The following is a 19,184-nucleotide window of genomic DNA, read 5'->3' as shown; positions in this document are numbered from 1 at the left end:
AGTAACTTTTTCTCTACTACCACTTGAGGAAGGGTACTCCCCTTAATAAAACAAAAACAAACAATAGAGACATAAATATGGAATTGCAACAAACAAAAAATTGTAGAACAACAAAACATTATTTCTATTATCTTCAACATTATAATGCTAAAAAATAACACACTACAACCACATGTGCATTTTTAATACAATAATTTGTAAGTTAGAGCCATGATATGCCCCATAAAAAATAACCCCTTGATAATCTTATTTGTCTTATTATTATTGTCAAGTTTAACTTCCCTATAAGGTTCTAGAGGCCAACAACCATTATATTATTTTTCCTTACATTTGAACATGGTAAGAATATGCCCCAAATGATATTTGATACTCACTAAAGATATTTTATTTTTTCTCCTAAAGTAGTGTAACTTCTAGAGGCCATCTCTTATGTACTATGGAACCAACTGGCTATTGTAACCACTTTTCAAAAACCTCTCAAACTTGTCTATGTCTATAGGCTTGCAAATTGCCAACTAAAACGATTCCAAAGTATACAAAAATGAGTTCATGATTTTTGTACCACCTTGCCAAAACCAAAATTCAATATCTTAAAAACCAAGCTTCATCTTGCCACAAGAATTTACAAATGAACCTCTAGAGAATAAGTTGGAATAATGTGTGCTCAAATAGACACCTTATTAATAAACTAAAACTTTCCAAAAATAGTAACCTTTCCCAAAGACGACCCTTATTAAAAACCGAGACAATATATCAAGATATTTACTATACTCAAGGTCAATCTTCCTTAGAATGATATTCTTTTTATAATGTCTTCCAATATTAATTGGACATCAAGCCAAATGGGATCCTTCTTGAAAAGTTTCCATAAAATTTATGAAATAGCGTTTAAATATCTTTTTGGTTAGTAAAGACATGTCCTTTTTTTGACCAGTAAGAGGCCAAAGCCAAGATTAATGATTACTATGTGTTGTGATTAATCATTATTATTATTTATTAAGCTTGAGTAGGGTCGAACGCTAGACCTCCCAGATAAGAGGCTCACAACTTACCATATTTTTGTAGGCTCTTGCCTATAGAGACATATCATTCTTATCCCTTATTGCACCAACTTACATTTTCTTATGCGTGTAATTAAAGCAATTCAAGAAGTATTTAGTGCCTTTATTACCTTGCTTTATCTAATGTAATATAACCTTGATTTTGACTCCTTGCCCTTAACATTTATCAAATTCACATGGTTTCAATAACAAATATATAGGTTTGGATAGTGAGGTTGTTGGAGTTTGAATTAAGAATATTCCATTGACTTTAACTTCCTTTGAGATATTTCTCTTTGGACATTTACTTGCATGTAATTGTTTTACAAAAGGATTGTAAAAATATGACAACAAAATATCATGTTGTCACCAAACCTTCTAAGTTTCTCCCTATTTGGGACTGGAATTCCAAACACCAACACAACAATGCAAGGGTTTGATCGCTTTTGCACCACATGTAGAAGATGACTATTAGCTTAGTATTATTATTTTTAAAAAAAAAATTCTACAGAAAGTACCATCTAGATTCCAAGATGACCTTATTTATTTTCATATTATTACTTTTTATTTTTATCAAGACAAACAAAACTCGTAAATATCTGTCATCAAATTTAAAATTAAATACCTTATTTATTTGACATTTACTCAAAATAATACAATTAAATAACATATAATTTACCTATTTCAATGATTGATTAGTTACGCCAAACTACTTAATAATAATCATTCAATTATATTTAATTAACACCATAGGCATTTTCTTATATGAGATGCTCGACCTAATTTGGATGACAAACAATTGAGAATGCTTGATAGTAGTGGACGACCATTGAGATCATCTAGCTCATTGAAGTTATTACTATTCATGACATTTTTTTAAAGGGAAACGTGGATTGGCAGCTATCAAAATAACCTGATCAAATATCCACTCTGAAGCAAAAGTGTAAATGAAGAAACATAAGCAATTCAACTATAGATTAGCAACTAATCCAATTTTGGTTGCAAAGGAATAGAAAAGATGTTGAAGTTGATCCACTATTGTTGTCACTTGTCATGAATTTGGACAGAGTGTATGACTGGGAAATAAACTCTAAAGGCCAACATAGGGACTTGCATATTTAGGGAACTGTGCTTTAGCACGATGCAAAGTGTGATGACATGTGACCCTAAGAATATGTGATATGCCCTCAAGATCAATTTCCTCAATTATCCCAAATGACATGACTTTCACACCCTTAAGATCAAATACACCCTTAAGATGAATTTCCCCAATTTCTCCAATTATCCTTAACACCATGACTTTCAATTTCTTGGCACATGTAGAGGAAAATCATTAGCTTGCACTTTAATGCATCATCTTTCTATCAATTCATGGTGAATATAGTCCATGATATGGCGGAGAATTGCCTCGTCCCACCCCTTGTCAACGTAGTGTGCCACCATGGACCTTGAGGATGGGTACTATTTAAATAAAGAACGAATGATTCAATTTTACATATACAAAATTTTAATTTATATAATTTTATGACATGTTATTTAAATTATTTATCAATAGAAATGGAGATAGAGACAAAGGAGAGGGATATGCATAAAAAAAGTTAGATAGATAAAGAGAGAAGGGTACCAAGAAATGATAGACATGAGAGTTGCATGTGATTTGATATGTGCTTATTTCTACTATTGGTTTCGTATATTATGGTGTAGCAGTGACATATATAACAAATGCATATGTTAGGTAGGTAAGAATATGAATGGATATAAAAAAGAGGGATAGAGAGAAGAAAATGGTGAGAAAGAGAGGGCAAGGGTTACATCTAGATGTGGTAGAGAGAGAAAGATGAAGATAGATATAGGAAGTGATATATAAAGAGATAGAGAGAGGGGGGGTTATAGGGACATAGAAAGATGGATAGATTATGTGTGTGTGTGTGTGTGAGTGAGAGAGAGAGAGAGAGAGAGAGAGAGAGAGAGATGAATATAGAGTAATATAGATGTTCATATAGAGATATAGAGGTAGATTAAGATGTAAAGGTATAACGAGATTTAGGGAGATATAGAGGGTGAAATAGAGAGGGAGAGATAAAGAGGAAGAGATATAGACGGTAAGATACATAGATAAAGAGATAATGTAATACCAAAAGGATGAGAGGAAGATGCAAAGACATAAATACTTAAATGATCATTCATACCTCTAGTGCGTACCTATTGCACACTAAGGTGCCATTGCTAGTTAATTAAGTTAAATTAACATTACATTTAAAAAATATCATGTCAAGTAGTCACCACAAATTCTTCTTTAGAGGTATCTTTTTATGGACGTGGCTATCCTCCCACAAAAATGTACAGTTGACCAATTTTCAAAAGATCGAAAACATCATAGATTTTTTTGAAAATTTCAATGTTTGATCTTCATGATCGGCATAATTTATAGTCGAAAACAACAAAAAATTTGAAAAAATAATCACTGTGTTCCATGAATCTAGATTTTTTTTTTTGTTTTTTTGACTTTGATGTTTTGAAACTTTTGAAGGAGATTAGCCTATGCCTCTTTTTATTACCATGCCCAAGGTACTCCATTCATTAACGCGCATTTCAACTCTGCACTTTTTGCAAATTTGATTGGCCTTCTCCATCTCATATGCTGTAGAACGATGGACTTTTCTTTGTATGTGTCCCAACAAGAAGATTTGTGTCACAAAACCCCGTTAAACTAGAAAGATGCTCCCCTCTCTGTACTAGCCATTTTTTAATCAAATATATGGTATACCGGCAACATGACCAGAATGAGACTGATCATTTAGACCAAAGATCGAGACATTTCCTTGTATATTCTGAAATATGCATCCCTCTCAATTCCGTAGTGTGTGCAACATGACGAAATTTAGCACATTTTCAAATGTTTACGGGCAAACAAGGTCCACCTGATTAATGTGAGATCTCAACTGTCAAATAGGAAGAACAGATCTGCATCTTGATGTGACTCCGCATTTTAGCCTAGAAAATGACCTTGTTCGCTTAATATAAAGCATTATCATGATGGGAAATCTTTTGCAGGAAAGCAAAATGGCTTCATTTTATAAATTTCTGCCTTTTGCAGTGATGATTTCATTGGAATGTTTTGATGTGGGATTGACAACATTGAGCAAAGCCGCTTTCTCCAAAGGGTTGAACAATTTTGCGTTTGTAGTCTACAGCAATGCTTTGGCTTCATTACTATTATGCCCAGTTGCGTTTTTTGTAGACAGGTACATATTAGAGTTAATCTCTACCCATTTGTATTTTTCAATAGAACTAACCTGTACCCATTTGCTTTAACTATTGCAAAATGCACTATTTCGAGGGTGGCTTTTGTATATTTATAATATATTAACTTTACAGAAAACTTATTGCAGTGCTTCTGTACGCTGAAAAATATCGCATAAACAAAACTGCTAGTGTGTAAATTTTGAGCTGTAGCACTTCTTAGGAACCCTCGGAATGGACAAATTCAAGCTTTTCCGGTGGAGGGTTTACAACTACCTACACGGGTTAAGAGACCAAATAACCTCAATTAGAATCTTGAAACAATGAAATTATTCTAATTTTGTGAGATACATTTATTTGGGCATTGGGTACTTCCGTTTTTTTTGACATGCCCTCTTATTCTTCTCCAGTGTGAAGTTCTCCTTTAATCCTTGCATTAAATTGTTCTAGGTTAAACATACAATGATGTGTATGACATTGTGATTCGGCTTGCCCTTGATATAACAATCAATTGTTAACTTAATTACAATGGCAACACTTTCAAGCGAAATGACACTGTTCTGTAATACCCACGAACTTTTCTGTAATATGAATTGATTTTTATATGTTTAAGACTGCAAAAGTAACCTATGTACTGATTTCAGATGGTGGGTTGGATTGCAGGGGTAAACGGCCACCTCTCACATGGCCTATTCTGGGTAGATTTTTCGTTCTTGCCTTGTGTGGGTAAGCTTTGATTCGGAAAATGTGAAATGAAACTGTCTTTAATTTTCTTATATAAAGCGAGCAAACACTTTTAGAGAGGCTGTGGACTATATTAATATTTGTCTGATTTGACAATGGCCCTAAAGCTTTATTTGCGGAGCAAAGCATGGCAATTGCTAAGGACACATTTTCATTTAAAGGTAACACCCAATTGTTCAAGAGAAATCACCTTACGGGTTAATGGTGAGGGAGAACCTATTGTGGGCATGATGCAGAAAAGTTCAACTGGTGCAGATTAGTTCTTTTAAACCCGCTGAGTAGAAATCTAGAAATACCCTGTATCTGCAATTGAGCCTCAAAATTTGAAGTCTCAGAATAATTTAGAGGCCAAGAACATGATCACACTCAAATGCACCTACAAGTAAGCTATAAAAAAGATCTTACTGCTGCCAGAGTAGCCAAGCAAAGACAATACATAACAGTGCGATCAACTTCTATTCCATAACACTCCTTACAACTCTAAAAACTGACTTAAAATATACAATAGTTACATGTCGTTCTCTTATTCCCCAGCCAGAAAAAGCAGTTGAGCAAAATGCTATTCTTGGTAAAACCAAAACCTGGAAAAACTGATTAGAGTTAAATTCATGGGACGTTTAAGAAGACTTTTAATGAAAGTGACCCGGATTAGTGACAGTAGTCCTCAGGTCACTGGATTGCCTGCTTATAGCAAATAGAGGTTCCTTACTAGATAACGTCTCCAAGCCAAGCATAGAGAACTGAACATAAGTATTGCTTGAAGTTTCAAAATTTCTAAGATTTTTGTGTGGTGTATGCCTTAAAGTTTGATTTAGATTTATGGTGACCTCAAGGCAACTGTCCCATGGGGATTCCTGAAAAAAGAGTATGAAAATTAAATAATTTAGAGCATTAATTATTTCGCATATCTGTTGAATTGAATACGTGAAGTAATAAAATTTATGAGACCACCACATTCCATAAACTTTGGAGCTTAATCAATTAGTTTAAACTGTACAACACAATTCATGGGACACTCTAGGGGGTGGGGGCTTAAGCTTCTATCTTTCAGAAAGAGGAGGTCTCAAGAAGAAAAAAGAAATTTGCTATGGGATTAGTTGGCATCTTTTTCCGAAAAGGAGCTCCTACATTTGAGGCTTGCATTTTTGAGTGTGAAAATGTTAGGTCTTGAGTTGGAGTAAAAAATTTTAAACTCAACTAAACCGTACAGTTCATGGGACCACCTCATTCAAAATAATCCTAAAAACTAAAAAGCAGCAAGCAGGTTCAGCTGTATGAACAACAGAAAAAGGGAGCATAAACTCAGAGCAGATTCTATAGGTAGCATAGATCCATGACTCGGAGTTGGCGATGACTTGGCAAAGTCGTCTTGACTTGTTACTCTGCTATGACTCGACAAAATGAAAAAAACCCTTGAAGTTTAGAGATTTTTAATGATTTAAAACTTGTCTCATGCACCCATTATTTAAAAAAGCTTAAAGACACTAAACATCATAAAAAAGAAGCTAATTTGATCACATATATCCATCACATAAGTACAGGCAATGAAAAAATATATATGGCATGTAGTAGTTAGTAATATGGCATGTAATAGTTACTAACTATTACATGACTATATATATTTTCCTTGCCTGTACATATGTCTTCAGCAAATACAAGATTCCTGCTCAGGAATAGAAAATCATGTAAAAATATGATTGAACTTAGTATACAAAATAACACTAAGACAACCTCTATCGTATCGTAGTTGATTGAACTTGTAATGCATTGCTTCCTGGGCTATGCCTTGCATCTTGCACTAGCCATAGCTTAGTGATTGATACAAATTTTCTGTGTTAATCACATATATTGTTGAAGTTGGGGGCTCACAGACGAGCATTGCAGCTTCTTCCTCTGGCATATCAGAGTAAGTCTTATACTATAGTCTATTGTAGCTTTAAGGTAAAGAAACCTCTTTCTGCAATATGTGCAGGTCATGATTATCGGACCCAGAAAGTCATGGCATGACTTGCATGACTTGGCCGAGTCATGTGGTTCATGGTGACAGGTCATGAAAACTCACCAATGACTGCACAGCCCGTGACCTGCCTAAACTCACATGACTTTCCGCGAGTTATGGAATACTAATGGATAGATTCATTCAAGTAAGCTCCAACCAAGGATCTTAGTGAAAACAGTGGATTCAGATTTTAAAGGGCGTGTGATCCTCAAAATCTTCTTGGACTGGGTGCAAAAGTAAAGATGGTTCAACATAATAGGTTTACAATGAGTTAAATTTTCTGTTGCCAAGATGAAATCCAGTACCTGTGGTGGAGTAGTTTGTAAAATGCAACATGAAGATACCAAAAGAAAAGATCAATAGAAAACCAAAAGAGTTTAGGCATCTAAAAGTCAAGTCTCTTCCTGCAGATTATCAACAGGAGTTACTGCTCTGCAGAATCAGTGACAAATGGAATTGTCTCGGCAAGAATATGTTAATATGCAGAGAGCTTCATAAGGTTAAGAATAAAGACATATTTTAACAAAGATGAAGCTAAGATGAGGACATGGTTTGCAGATTCTATGAATTCTATGAACCTAAGATGAAATAGTAACAACAATCCTGCATTCTGTAGACAAAGCTTTGTGCTTTAAAGACTGAACAGAAGGCCAGATTTAATCAAAGAGTTCCAGGAAGTTTAAGTAATAGATATCATGGAACTTCCAATCGAAATGGAGATGGAAAGGTTTCTAGAAATACACACAATGAAAGATGGTAGCAGTAAAAGACTGAAGATACAGTTAGTAGAACAAAAAGGGGCAGTGTAGTCATCCAAAGTTTGGCTACTGGGAACAACTTTTAAAGTGTTATAGAGGCAATGACAACCATAAAGTTCTTAACTTCTCACAATATTTGTAAAGAATTCAATTCATGAATGATAGGATTTTAGAAGCATCTTCGGGGCAAAATGTAAATGCCAGAGAAAGGTAACCAGATGAACTGTTGATATTTTTGTGAGTTTAGAAATGGTTAAAAACTGACTTTGGCATGTTTTCCAAATCCTAAACCATATAAGATTTCCTTTTCTTGAAGTGGTCTTGATTTAAATAGTCAAGATTCTTTTCAACTACCTTTCAGAAAACTGGTGGAATGAAAGGGAAGGAATACATGAGATACATGCTTGAACATTTCATAAGAATGATGTCAACCATAAGCCAAAAAGAGAGGAAGAGAAGCATGAGATTGAAGCTAACTCTGGTTCACATTCGAGTATGAAGAAACAGAGATTGAATATCAATAGAACAAAACTATTATGTGTTAAGACTGCTAGTTGCCAAGGAATAAATGCTGGTAGAACATATGATTGTCCTTTTCTGTGTAGTGTGTCACTATGGGAACAGTTCTTATTGAACTAGTGAACTGAGGGAGGTAAAGTTATTTTTCTCTATTCTAGCCAACTCATCCTGATGATGGATCATGGAGCATGATTGATGCAGACATTGTTCAGATCCTGCAAATTAGTAGACACATCCTGATGCAGTGGTTCCTTAGTGTGGTTGTCTGGCAGTCTTCTTACGAGTAAATTTAGCAATCTCTGTAGGAGTTAATTTAGGAGTTTAAGTATTCTATCAAGGAGCTAAACTAGGAGTGATAGTTGTAAACATAGAGTTCAGAGGTGTTTGAAGTTGTAATTCTCTGTTACTGAAATAGCGAATAGGCTGAGGACGTTTTCTGGAGTAATAAGTTCATAATTTTTGCTGGTCTCTGTGCTATTGTCCCTCTGTGATGCAGAGAATTTGGCTATAAATTTGTAGAACCTCAGGAGTCATCTGCATCAGTTTGGTATCAGAGTAAAGAAGAAGATCTCAGGAGAAATGAATAATCCCTAACTTCTGTTTACAGTCATTCTGTGGTAGTTAGTGTAGTAAATATGATGCAAGGATGAGTACAAGAAGAATTTGTTCGGGGAAGAGGAGAATAGTAGGGGCTGGAGGCAGAAGCCATCTTCTCCATTTACATAAAGCAAAGTGAGACCAATTGGTTGGAAGACGAAAAGAAAGGAGCGCAACAACAAAGAAATTGAAAGGCTTTTGAATCATAATTGGCATGGAGCTTACCAAAGTATCATGTGTTGATGAATGATGAAAGAGAATCAGTAGTTTAGATTTGCAACTATGTATTTGGTATTTTGAGTGTACATGCAAATATGGATTTATATTATGACGCAAAAGAGAGAATAGTCAGGTTGGAAGAAGGATTAAGACAAAGTCAGAGACAAAATCAAACCACAAAGTAGAAAATATAACTGCAACGATTAGAGCTTGAATTGGAGGAGTTGCAGTGCATGATGGAAGATTATGAGGTATGGGATGTTAAGGAGCCAAATAGAAGGCAATCTACATCAAAGTCACTGAAGAGTTGTGAGGTGAAAATGAATGGTGAAATAAATATCCATTCTGTGGGCAAGAGCCATCCTCACAGAGGAAGGCCATTGACTCAAGGATTAGACAAGAAGTAGAACTTTTAGTGTGTAGGGAAAGATAGAATCCATTGGGAATTGGCAGAAATATTAGTGAACAAAAGACCTTTGAATGAGATCTTCCAAGAGTTCCATAGAGCAGAAATATATGAATGGGATGAAGACATAGTTGAAAGTTAAATGGAGCTGTTGAGTTGTGTTACTCCGAAGAAGATTACAATGCAAAAAGAGAAGAGATAAAATACTGCAATGAGAAGGAATGCAGCCGATCACAAGAGGAGTCCCAATTCGCTGTAGCAGTGGAAGCAGTCCATGTTGGAGAGGAAGCTACAGCAGAGATGGAAATCTTTGGGGGCCCCATATGTGATGAAGATTTAATTTTTTTAAAGTACAAAACTTGTCAACAAACAGCTAGAAAAATGTTTAGAGTATCCCATTAGCGATGACAAAGGAGTATAAGATCATCACTTCCCTAAGGAGAGAACAAGTATAATAATGGAGAAAGATACAAACAGCTATAGTATACAAGACAATTTCAAAAAGGATTTTTCTGAAAACTATCATATTGAGCTAAGAGAAATGAAGGCCACATGACAAAATATGGAAAGGAAAGCATGCCTAAATGGTATAATGCGGAAGAGGGCAAAGCACTTTTGAGGGATTTATTCCATAAACCTTATTTATGTCTTAAATGATTTATGTGCAAGTGATATAAGTGGTGTAAAAAGTAATGATTAACTTTAATGGAGGATAATTCCTAAGACTTAAAGAAACTGGGAAAACAGGAAGGAGACCAATTGGCAAGGAAAGAGGATTTACCTTCAAGAAACTGGGAAAATGGGAAGAAAACCAATCGGCAAAGAAAGAGGATTTCTATTCTAACAAGTGTTTGGAAGCAAAACAGGAAAAAATGTAATGATTTGAAGAAATATTTAATCAGGTAGAAGGGAATGTCATGTAGTGGTTTTTGAGTCATCTATTCCAACCTCTTTCCTAGAGGTTTGATGCGGCAGCATTCCAAGACAAAAGCCAGTCCTGCATCGCGAAAAAAGAATGTAATGATTAGGTTGTCAATATTCTTAGTATTTTACTTGTTAAAGAGTTTTTTATGTAAACAGGCTTTGAAATAGGAGGTTCACAATTTTAAAAGATAGGAAAACTGATGAAACTGTTTCTTAACAGCAGTGGCTTGGCAGCCTTAATAGGAGTAATTTTGGGATTTGATTGTTTCTGTTTTTGATTGCTGCGTCTCTTACAAGGGGAGTTAAGTAATGAGTTTAGGTATTTATTAAGGAGTTATTTTAGGAGTTTGTTGATGATAAAAGGGGATAGCTGTAATATTAGAATTCAGAGGTTTTTGAAGTTGTAATTTTCTGTCACTGAAATAATTAATATAGTAAGGAAATTTTCTGGATTGTAAGCCTATAATTTTCACTTGTCTCTGTGCTATTGTTTCCTTGTTATATAGAGGACATGGTTACAAATTTGTAGGACCCAAGGAATTGTCTGCATCACATCCTCTATATAACAGAGATAAGTTATAGACTTGTACTCCTTTGCTGAATTTATTATTCAGTAACAGAAAATTTCATCCTCAAAAGCTGACTTCCTACGATTCCAGCTCCCCCTTTTGTTGATGGGTAATAGGCTGAAGCCAAGGTTAATTATTATTTGTTAAGCTCAAGTAAACTCAAACCCGAGACCTCCCAGATAAGAGGCTCATAATTTACAATTATGATTCCAGCTCCCTTTTTGTTCAAAACAAACCCCTAAATTACTTTGTCGACAGAGGCTTGTCCCCTCAATTATCTCCTACGGAGACTAAAATGTCCAATATACAGCAGTTCCAATACAGTCAGAACCAGCTCCTAATTTAGCTCCCATGCAGACCACAGAGAGTTGTATTAATGATCCGAATCATTGATGAAACTTTTGCTTGCCCAGTCAAATCCTGAAACCATCAAACTAAATTAAGTTAAAAGTAGGTATTCTTCATAGGATCAAAGAGTTGTATGTTCTTATCGTTTCCTTTCAACAATTGCAAGATTTTTATTAGTATAGATTTGTATTGCTGACAATTCACGAGATTTTGAAGCATGTGAATCTCAAGAAAAACTATCTTCTCTGAGATTGAGTATTTTCTGGATTAGGCTACGTGAGCCTTTTTCCTTAATCCAGACATTGAAGGTAACATTATGGGCCATGGAGATTTTATGTCTCTTATCTTCACTTATTTGTTAAGTTTCATTATGGTGATTGAACATATGATTGGAAAATCAAATCTTGTGGTTGGTGCATGAAGTGGACATTTAATTTAACTTTAAAAGCTATTCTTTTGGCCTTTGAATTCTTGAAACTTGAAATAGTTATGTCTTACAAATTATTTTGTTGAACCTTTAAGCATAGAGAAACTGATGTGTGCATCTAAGATAAAATCTATAATGATTACTTATTTCCTAAGTTACCAGTTCGAGTTCGGTTCCAAGTTTCAATTTTGAAGTTTGAGAACCAGTTCGCAAGTTTGTCAAAATTTTGGAAGGGGGTTTGGATTCATTAGTACACAAAAATGTAAAAATTATATATATATGCAAAACATGATTTAAAATTAGAATGTTGCATAGTAACATAGAAACATTTAAATAACAAAAACACCATAAACTTGTAATCATAGTGATCATACCATCATATAGTTCAACATCAAAGATTCAAAACACTAAAAATAAGTCATAGCATTAAGTTCAAATATCATTGTTTTACGTTCATTGTTCAACTAATGGAATAAAAATCTATTAATATTCTAAGTTCTTCAATCTTCATCTTCTTCTTCATCTTCTTCTTCTTCATCATCTTCTTCATGTTCGTCTTCATCTTCTTCTTCTCTGGCATTAGTTGACTCAGCAATAGAGCTAAGGCCGATGGGATCAGCAGCAGCAACAATGGTATTGGCATCAAATTCTTCAAAAAATGACAATGACAATGAGAGGCCACAAAAAATGACAATGAGAATGAGAGGCCACAAAAAATGACAATGAGAGGCCACCAAAACGATTTCATAACAATCCTTTAGGGTTTTGTATGCCAGAATCTATTTAAATTTTGCAAAAAAAACATTTTGTTGCCATCTGTGGGGCCCAGAAAGCACGTGGTTCGAACTTGGTTTGGTTTTTTTGGGTTTGGTTCTCTCGTGTTTGAACTAGATCGAACCAGCAAGCAAAAATTGGAACCCTGCAGAATCCTACCCGAACTTTGAACCAGTTCTAACTTCTGTAGGTCCGGGGGGATCCAATGATGACCCCTGGTAACTTAGCTTATTTTGTATGATCGTTTATCCTTTCATAAAAAAAAAGTTTGTATTACTCATATATGCATGGGGTATTGAAGGACATTTTGTTCGAGATAAGTGATAACACTTGGAATTTGATAGAAGAAAGATCTATTCGGCCATGCACGTGCCCTACTGTTGAGAGTTTTGTCTCTGCATATCAAACTAAGTTACCAAGGGAAGTTTTCAAGTTACAGGGATTAACCATATTCAGAAAGAATCTTGCATAGTTACAGCATTAGGGATAATACTAACTAAGCCGTAAGCACAATAAGGTAATCTATAGTTGATAAATCCTAAAAAATGGGTAAGTCACTTCCTTGTCAGGAGTCTTTTAATGCTAGTAGAGTGGTTCATCTGATTTTATGGAAGCTGTTCATTTGCATGGTATTCCAAAGGCCATCACCAGTAACAGAGATTATAAACTTTTATGCATTTTTTCATAAGATATCGAGGAAGAAGCTTGTTACTTGTTAGTGAATTGCTGTTCACTTCAGTTCATCATCCTTAATCTGCTGGCGAGTACAAAGTTGTGAATAGAAGTTTTAGTGATCTTCTCAGGAGCATAGTTGGAATATGATTTAGCCCTGTGACACTTGAGTTTGTCTTTGGTTCCAGTGTGAGTGGGTTGACTGGAAAATCATCCTTCCAAATTGCGTTTAGTATAATTCCCAAAGAAGTAGGAGACCTTATTGATTTAACAATAGGGATGTACACAAGCCATGATTTAGAAGAATTTGTACAGCGTAACAGCATGTACCAGGGACTCTCTAAATATATATTGTACTAGAAGGGGGACAAATCATGGTGTTCTTTGGAGAGGCTTCTACAGTGTACCCATATACAAAAAACAATAAATAAGTGGCAAGGTGCATATATCTAGGATCCTTCCTTCATGCATCAAAATATGTAGACATCGTTCATGCAAATAGTAATAATAAATCATAATAAATTATTAATTCCCTTCGTTTGTAGCTATAATAACAGATATAAGTATTTTCTCCCAGGCAGAGAATTATCTTTTCATCATGAAATCATCAAATCTCAATGAAAAATTGTCTTTGGATCCATGGAATAAAAGTTTGGTTATCAACAGGAAGTTGGATTTTGGAGTGTTTTATACTGTAGGAAATGTGGGGAAATCTGGTTTGGAACAAAATACATCTAAGGCTGTGTAATCAATGAATTATCAGGAGTTCTCAACTGAGAGAAGCTCCAAAATTGAACATAATTATTATTTGAATGAGAAGCTACATATGAGTACTAGGTTCTCTAAACAGAAGAATGCTTATGACTTGCTGGCATCATGTGAAAGCCAGTCAGCATGACTACAGCCTGCAGAAAATAGCCTATTCCAAATTGAAGAGGCAAAAAATTGCATACTTTTTGTCACCACCAATTACCGCTTGCTCAAAATGTCTGTTATTATCTAGACATATTTCTAATAGTTTTAATTTCTGATTTGCTGAATTGTGTCTGGATTTGCAGCTTTACCATCATGCAGAATTGTGTCTTCACAGGTGTAAGTTATACTTCCCCAACACTAGCTACTGCAATGGCGAACCTGATCCCTGCATTTACCTTTGTATTATCAATCATTTTCAGGTAAAAGTGAATTCAACAGTTTCATTTCTCATAATTGTGTATACTTCATTTATGTGCCTCTACTTGTTACCCGGCAATGGAACTGGTTTTGCGTTTCCATATCTTTAGAATGTCAGATGTTTTTGTGCAACATGCTTTGTGAAGAATATGATGCTTTTAACGTTTCAAATAACATTTCTTCTTGTTCTTGTATATTAACTGTATCCTAACACTATACATACAGATGAATGAATTGTCTATCCCACAGAATCCCAATATCTTCCTTACTTCATAGTCTAGTGGGATGAAACTTCAATTAATTGAAGCTTAATTATTTTCTTCTCTTATTAGAATCTCTTACAGGGTATTTATCTCTGCCTAGCACCATGCCTTCTTTCTATATAATTTGTATCATCATATGAGTTCAGGCTGGAGAAAGTGAATATAAGAAGTTCAAGTAGCCGGGCAAAATTTTTGGGTACTCTAATATCCGTTGGTGGAGCAATGGTTATTACTTTCTATAAGGGTCCTGCCATAAAAACCCTTTGGTTTTTAAATCACGATTCAGAAGAAAATTACCGTACTTCAGAGAAGACAACAACAGTGAAAGATTGGATCATAGGATCCCTTTTTCTTGCAGGGGCGTCAATCTCCTGGTCAACTTGGAACATAATGCAGGTAATATTATTTAACTTGTCGATCCATGAAACTCCATTCATTTATATTTTTGCTAACAATAGGCTCATATAAACATTTTTTATCCAGGTTGCAACTTTGAAGAGATATCCAGCTGAACTGTCAATTACTTTTTTCACCACAACATTTGCGGCTATGCAATCAGCTATTCTGACATCTGTAGCTGAGCATAACTTAGCTGTTTGGAGTCTAAATTGGGATATTGATGTTATAAGCATTTTTTATTCAGTAAGGATTTCAACTTGTCAACAGTCATCTCATGCTTTTACTAGAATCAACAATATATACCGACTCAATCAAATAATCCCTTCCTTGTAGGCAATTATTGGTACGGGGCTTACCTACACCATGCAAACTTGGTGCAACCGCAAGAAAGGACCTTTGTTTGTGGCAATGTTTAAACCGATTGGGATAGTCATTGCGGCTATAGCATCAGCCATATTTCTTGGTGACAGACTACATATTGGAAGGTCTACCCTTTACGTTCTTCAAATTAAGCTAATCTTTACATTTTTTCAAGCAGTGCTGTAGTATAATATGACGAAAGATCTGTAATGAGAAGACTGTCGAGTTAAATTTAACTTTTTGTGTTATTTCTTGCATTTGCAGCGTTTTGGGAGCATTTTTTATTGTGTCAGGTTTCTATGCTGTGATTTGGGCCCAATCAAGAGATGCTAATGCTAATGAAAAACTGTTAAGCATAGACTCGGAAAATCGCCAATTCAATCCAAATGATGGTGATCTAATTGATGATGATCCAATTGAAAGTAGACAGCTATTGTTGGCAAACAAAGATCCTTAATTCATAATTACGACTGGACTGATCAGGACTTTACTGTAAAATGTTACCTCCTCAATTGTAACTGCTAGGGAAAGTTGAACGTGCTATCAGTGTTTGTTAACATCATGAGGTCATTTTACTCCCCCGATTATAGTAGACTATTTCAGAAATATCTACGATTCTTGATTTAATTCTTGCAGGAGCTACGAGTTATTTAAATTCAGTCACACTACTTGATGTCTTTGTCTACATCAGTTAATGAACTTTTCTTCTGTCCAATAGTGCAAATTCATTGTTTCATTTACAATAGAAATCTGTAGGAACGATGCATCATTCATGGTGATACGCAATGTTACTAGTTTTGTGCACAAGACCATTGAATGAGGTTCCAATCTTCACCCAGTTTGGTCTAGACGGGAAGGCTTATAAAGGGTAGCTTTTCATCTATGGGTCCACCCTAGATGAGCTCACAAATTTCCTTATGAACGAGGAGCAAACTTGTGTCAATTCGGGCACAATTTTCAATCTCATTTGTTTTGTTTTCTAATTCCATGGAAAAGTTTTTGGGAGGGGCTAAAGGTTTGATTGGAATTTTTTTCTATAAAATAGGAGCTCCAACTTTTTACTTCTCTCAATTTGAGGGGGTGAAAATAGGGTGGGGAAGGATTTAGTCATACCAACTTAGGAGTTTTTCACCATATGTCAACAATTCATTAATTATTTTAAAAATTTAATAATGATAGTAATAAAATAATGACATCATAAATTTAAAATTTTCAAATGATATTCATGGGACCACTAGCTTCCTTAAATTAAGAAGCTAAAATTTTAAAGCTAAAATAAATTAAGAAAATTCAATGGACCGTTCCCTTTTAAATATTCCTAAAAACTCTTAGCAGGTATCCTATTTTTAAGGAAGCCCCACTTGATGGGACCCCAACCTTACCGTAAGTGACAAATTTTTTTTTGAAAGAATAAATCAAATTTGGGTTACGTCGTTGTGAATGCAAAACACAAAAACAATTCATTTTTGTTGAACACCACACTAGAGTTGTAGATTTATCAAAGGTTTCAAAGTGGTTGATTAAGAAGTCCTGCCTATGTGTTAGAGCCCATTAATGTCCAAGAAGATATTAGATGAAGTTTTATTTTCGTAAGAGGTGAGTTGTTTTTTAAAGTATATTTTAAAGATGAACTCTTTGTTTTTAATTTCATTTTGCTTTAAATTTATGCCATTACAATAGTAACTAGTGTCAACATTCTATGATAGAGATCCAAAGTGTCCTCATTTGAAGTGTTAAAATCACATAATTGATTTCAAATGTTGGTGTTATGCATGGATTTGCAATGGGCGTGGTGTCAAATATTTGAATCAATATCTTGTTGGTGTACCATTCCTAAAACGTCGCTAAATTTTGTCCAAAAGGAAACATTGTACTCATTGCATCAAATAAAGTCATATGTTACTAAATAAGAGAGTGGACTAAACATGACGTTAGAGATAAAAACATCCTTGAGAAAATAAAGGACCTGAAGGAGCGAGGCCCCTTTCTTTGTGATCTTACCTTGAACTTGTAGTAGATATCCAATTATTTTTTGCTACACTCAAAGAAAGTAAAAATGTGTTAGATCAAGTCATCTTCAAACTAAGAAGGGATTTCAAGAAATGGGGCCCCTTCTTTGATTCATCTTGAACATGTGGTAGATGGGTGTGCATCACTAGGATTTATCATTCTTGGGGTCACTTCATGTGTTGTATGTTACATGTAATTGTATTTGTTTGATATTTGTGAAAGCAATTTAATACAGTGAAAATTTATTGCTCAATATTAATTGTGGGGTCAATGGCTTATAATCACATGGTATATGTTATGTGGTTGAATGTAATACTACTAAAACCACCCATATTATACACAATGCCATACCATTGGCATGTCCAAGGCTCGTGACACATGGGGAGTTGGATCCACCTATAAAGTGGGTGTTTGTGTTAAAAATCAAAATATTTTAATTAAATTTTATCTGCCATTTCAAAAAAAATTATATGTTGACCACAAATCTTTATCAAGCATGTTTTTGGGTTATTTTGACTATGGCATTCCTATAAGTTCATGAAAGGTTAAAATTTGGAGTATGAAGGTTGTGCCTTGGTACACTTAACTATATATACATCTTACATTACTCTCATTTTGACATGGTTATCATAATTTAATTTCGATTTGTATATAACATTGTTGATTTTCTAAGTAGTGCATCGTTGTAGGTGGTCTATAATTGTAGGTTGCACATATGGCTTGTATGTGGGTTGTATATACCCATAAATATTTTATTATGGGATGCATATTCACATTGGTGGCTTGGTTTAGTCTCTTGGTTTGTTGGTTTCGTTCTCATGTTGAAGAGAGATGCTTAGAGGTGTGACTTGAAAATTAAATGCTAGTTCTATTGGAGGTGATCTTAGTGTCATGGACACTTCTTTTATTTAGAGACTTTGGTGCGACCTAATTGTATTTGGAGCTCCTTTGTTGGTGGTTTTCAATTGGAATGGTTATGGCAGTTTATTATCTCGTTTGAGGATTATGTGTAAGAATTTTCCTAAGGCAATGAATGCAACACCAAGCTCTAGAGGACAAGTGATAGCACAAGAGAGATAAGACATGATCAAATGTGAATGTCAATAATGATCAAATGATAATGGATTTCAGATGTATACATCATAGAAATGCCTTGTATATAAAATCAATCAAGATAACTAGGAGTCATGCCAAGAGATAAGCAACAACCAAGCACATGTCCACCAAGAGTGGATTATCCTCCACTGTGCATGAAAGTACGTGCAACAATGAGAGGATAAGAATACAAAGGTGTATCTCATAAAGAGATGTAGTAGAGACCATGTGCTCAATTGGAGTGTAAACTACTATGTTGTCTACATGATAGCTTATGTGAATATACAAACTCCTAGGTGTCTACATGACAACTAATATGAAAATGCATTAACTTAAGTAAAATGCAAAAACTAAATACTTATTTACACTAACATTATGGTTATAATTTTCCTTTGAGGAGCCCATAGTATGCAATTTGAGCTCTTTGATTGTTTAGAGGCCTTGGTTGACTCTCAATCAAGAGATTGCTATCACAATGCCATAGATAGCTTGATTACATTTTATAGTAGGAGCTAATGAGAGTGATTCTTGACAATTTTATATCTTCTTGGTTGGAGATTATGGTTTGACTCTCCCCTTTGGGAGCTCGTAGTGTTGAGTTCTTTGCTTGTTTCAGGGGGACAAATAATTTAAGGATGGTTTATC

General features: G+C 34.7%; 1 protein-coding gene across 3 annotated transcripts; it reads left to right on the top strand.

Annotated features, from left to right (window-relative positions):
• The first annotated feature begins 3,825 nt into the window (after nucleotides 1-3,825).
• Nucleotides 3,826-16,072, top strand: LOC149560415 (WAT1-related protein At5g40240-like). Of its 3 annotated transcripts, none has more exons than XM_089824676.1 (7): nucleotides 3,845-4,285; nucleotides 4,947-5,009; nucleotides 14,298-14,414; nucleotides 14,822-15,071; nucleotides 15,159-15,317; nucleotides 15,408-15,559; nucleotides 15,699-16,072. In XM_089824676.1, the coding sequence occupies exons 1-7, from the start codon at nucleotides 4,074-4,076 to the stop codon at nucleotides 15,889-15,891; spliced, it is 1,146 nt and encodes a 381-aa protein (XP_089680802.1). In that variant the 5' UTR covers nucleotides 3,845-4,073; the 3' UTR covers nucleotides 15,892-16,072. The 3 variants fall into 3 exon arrangements, with proteins under 3 accessions (XP_089680803.1, XP_089680802.1, XP_089680804.1); XM_089824678.1 differs by lacking the exon at nucleotides 3,845-4,285 and adding an exon at nucleotides 4,471-4,567; XM_089824677.1 differs by lacking the exon at nucleotides 4,947-5,009 and having other exon boundaries at nucleotides 3,826-4,285.
• Nucleotides 16,073-19,184: the final 3,112 nt, after the last annotated feature.

The sequence above is a fragment of the Cupressus sempervirens genome, chromosome 4 (assembly GCF_028749045.1).
Source record: "Cupressus sempervirens isolate cs-2001-9-10 chromosome 4, ASM2874904v1, whole genome shotgun sequence".
Classification (NCBI taxonomy): Eukaryota; Viridiplantae; Streptophyta; class Pinopsida; order Cupressales; family Cupressaceae; genus Cupressus; species Cupressus sempervirens.
This window is presented reverse-complemented; position numbering and strand designations above follow the sequence as displayed.

What these genes read in the sequence shown, in the direction of transcription:
- LOC149560415 (XM_089824676.1), top strand. Translation starts at nt 4,074, where the DNA reads ATGATGGGAAATCTTTTGCAGGAAAGCAAAATGGCTTCATTTTATAAA. An exon ending in CAACTTGGAACATAATGCAG is followed by an intron (nt 15,072 to 15,158) that starts GTAATATTATTT and finishes TTTTTTATCCAG; the next exon opens with GTTGCAACTTTGAAGAGATA. An exon ending in TTATAAGCATTTTTTATTCA is followed by an intron (nt 15,318 to 15,407) that starts GTAAGGATTTCA and finishes CCTTCCTTGTAG; the next exon opens with GCAATTATTGGTACGGGGCT.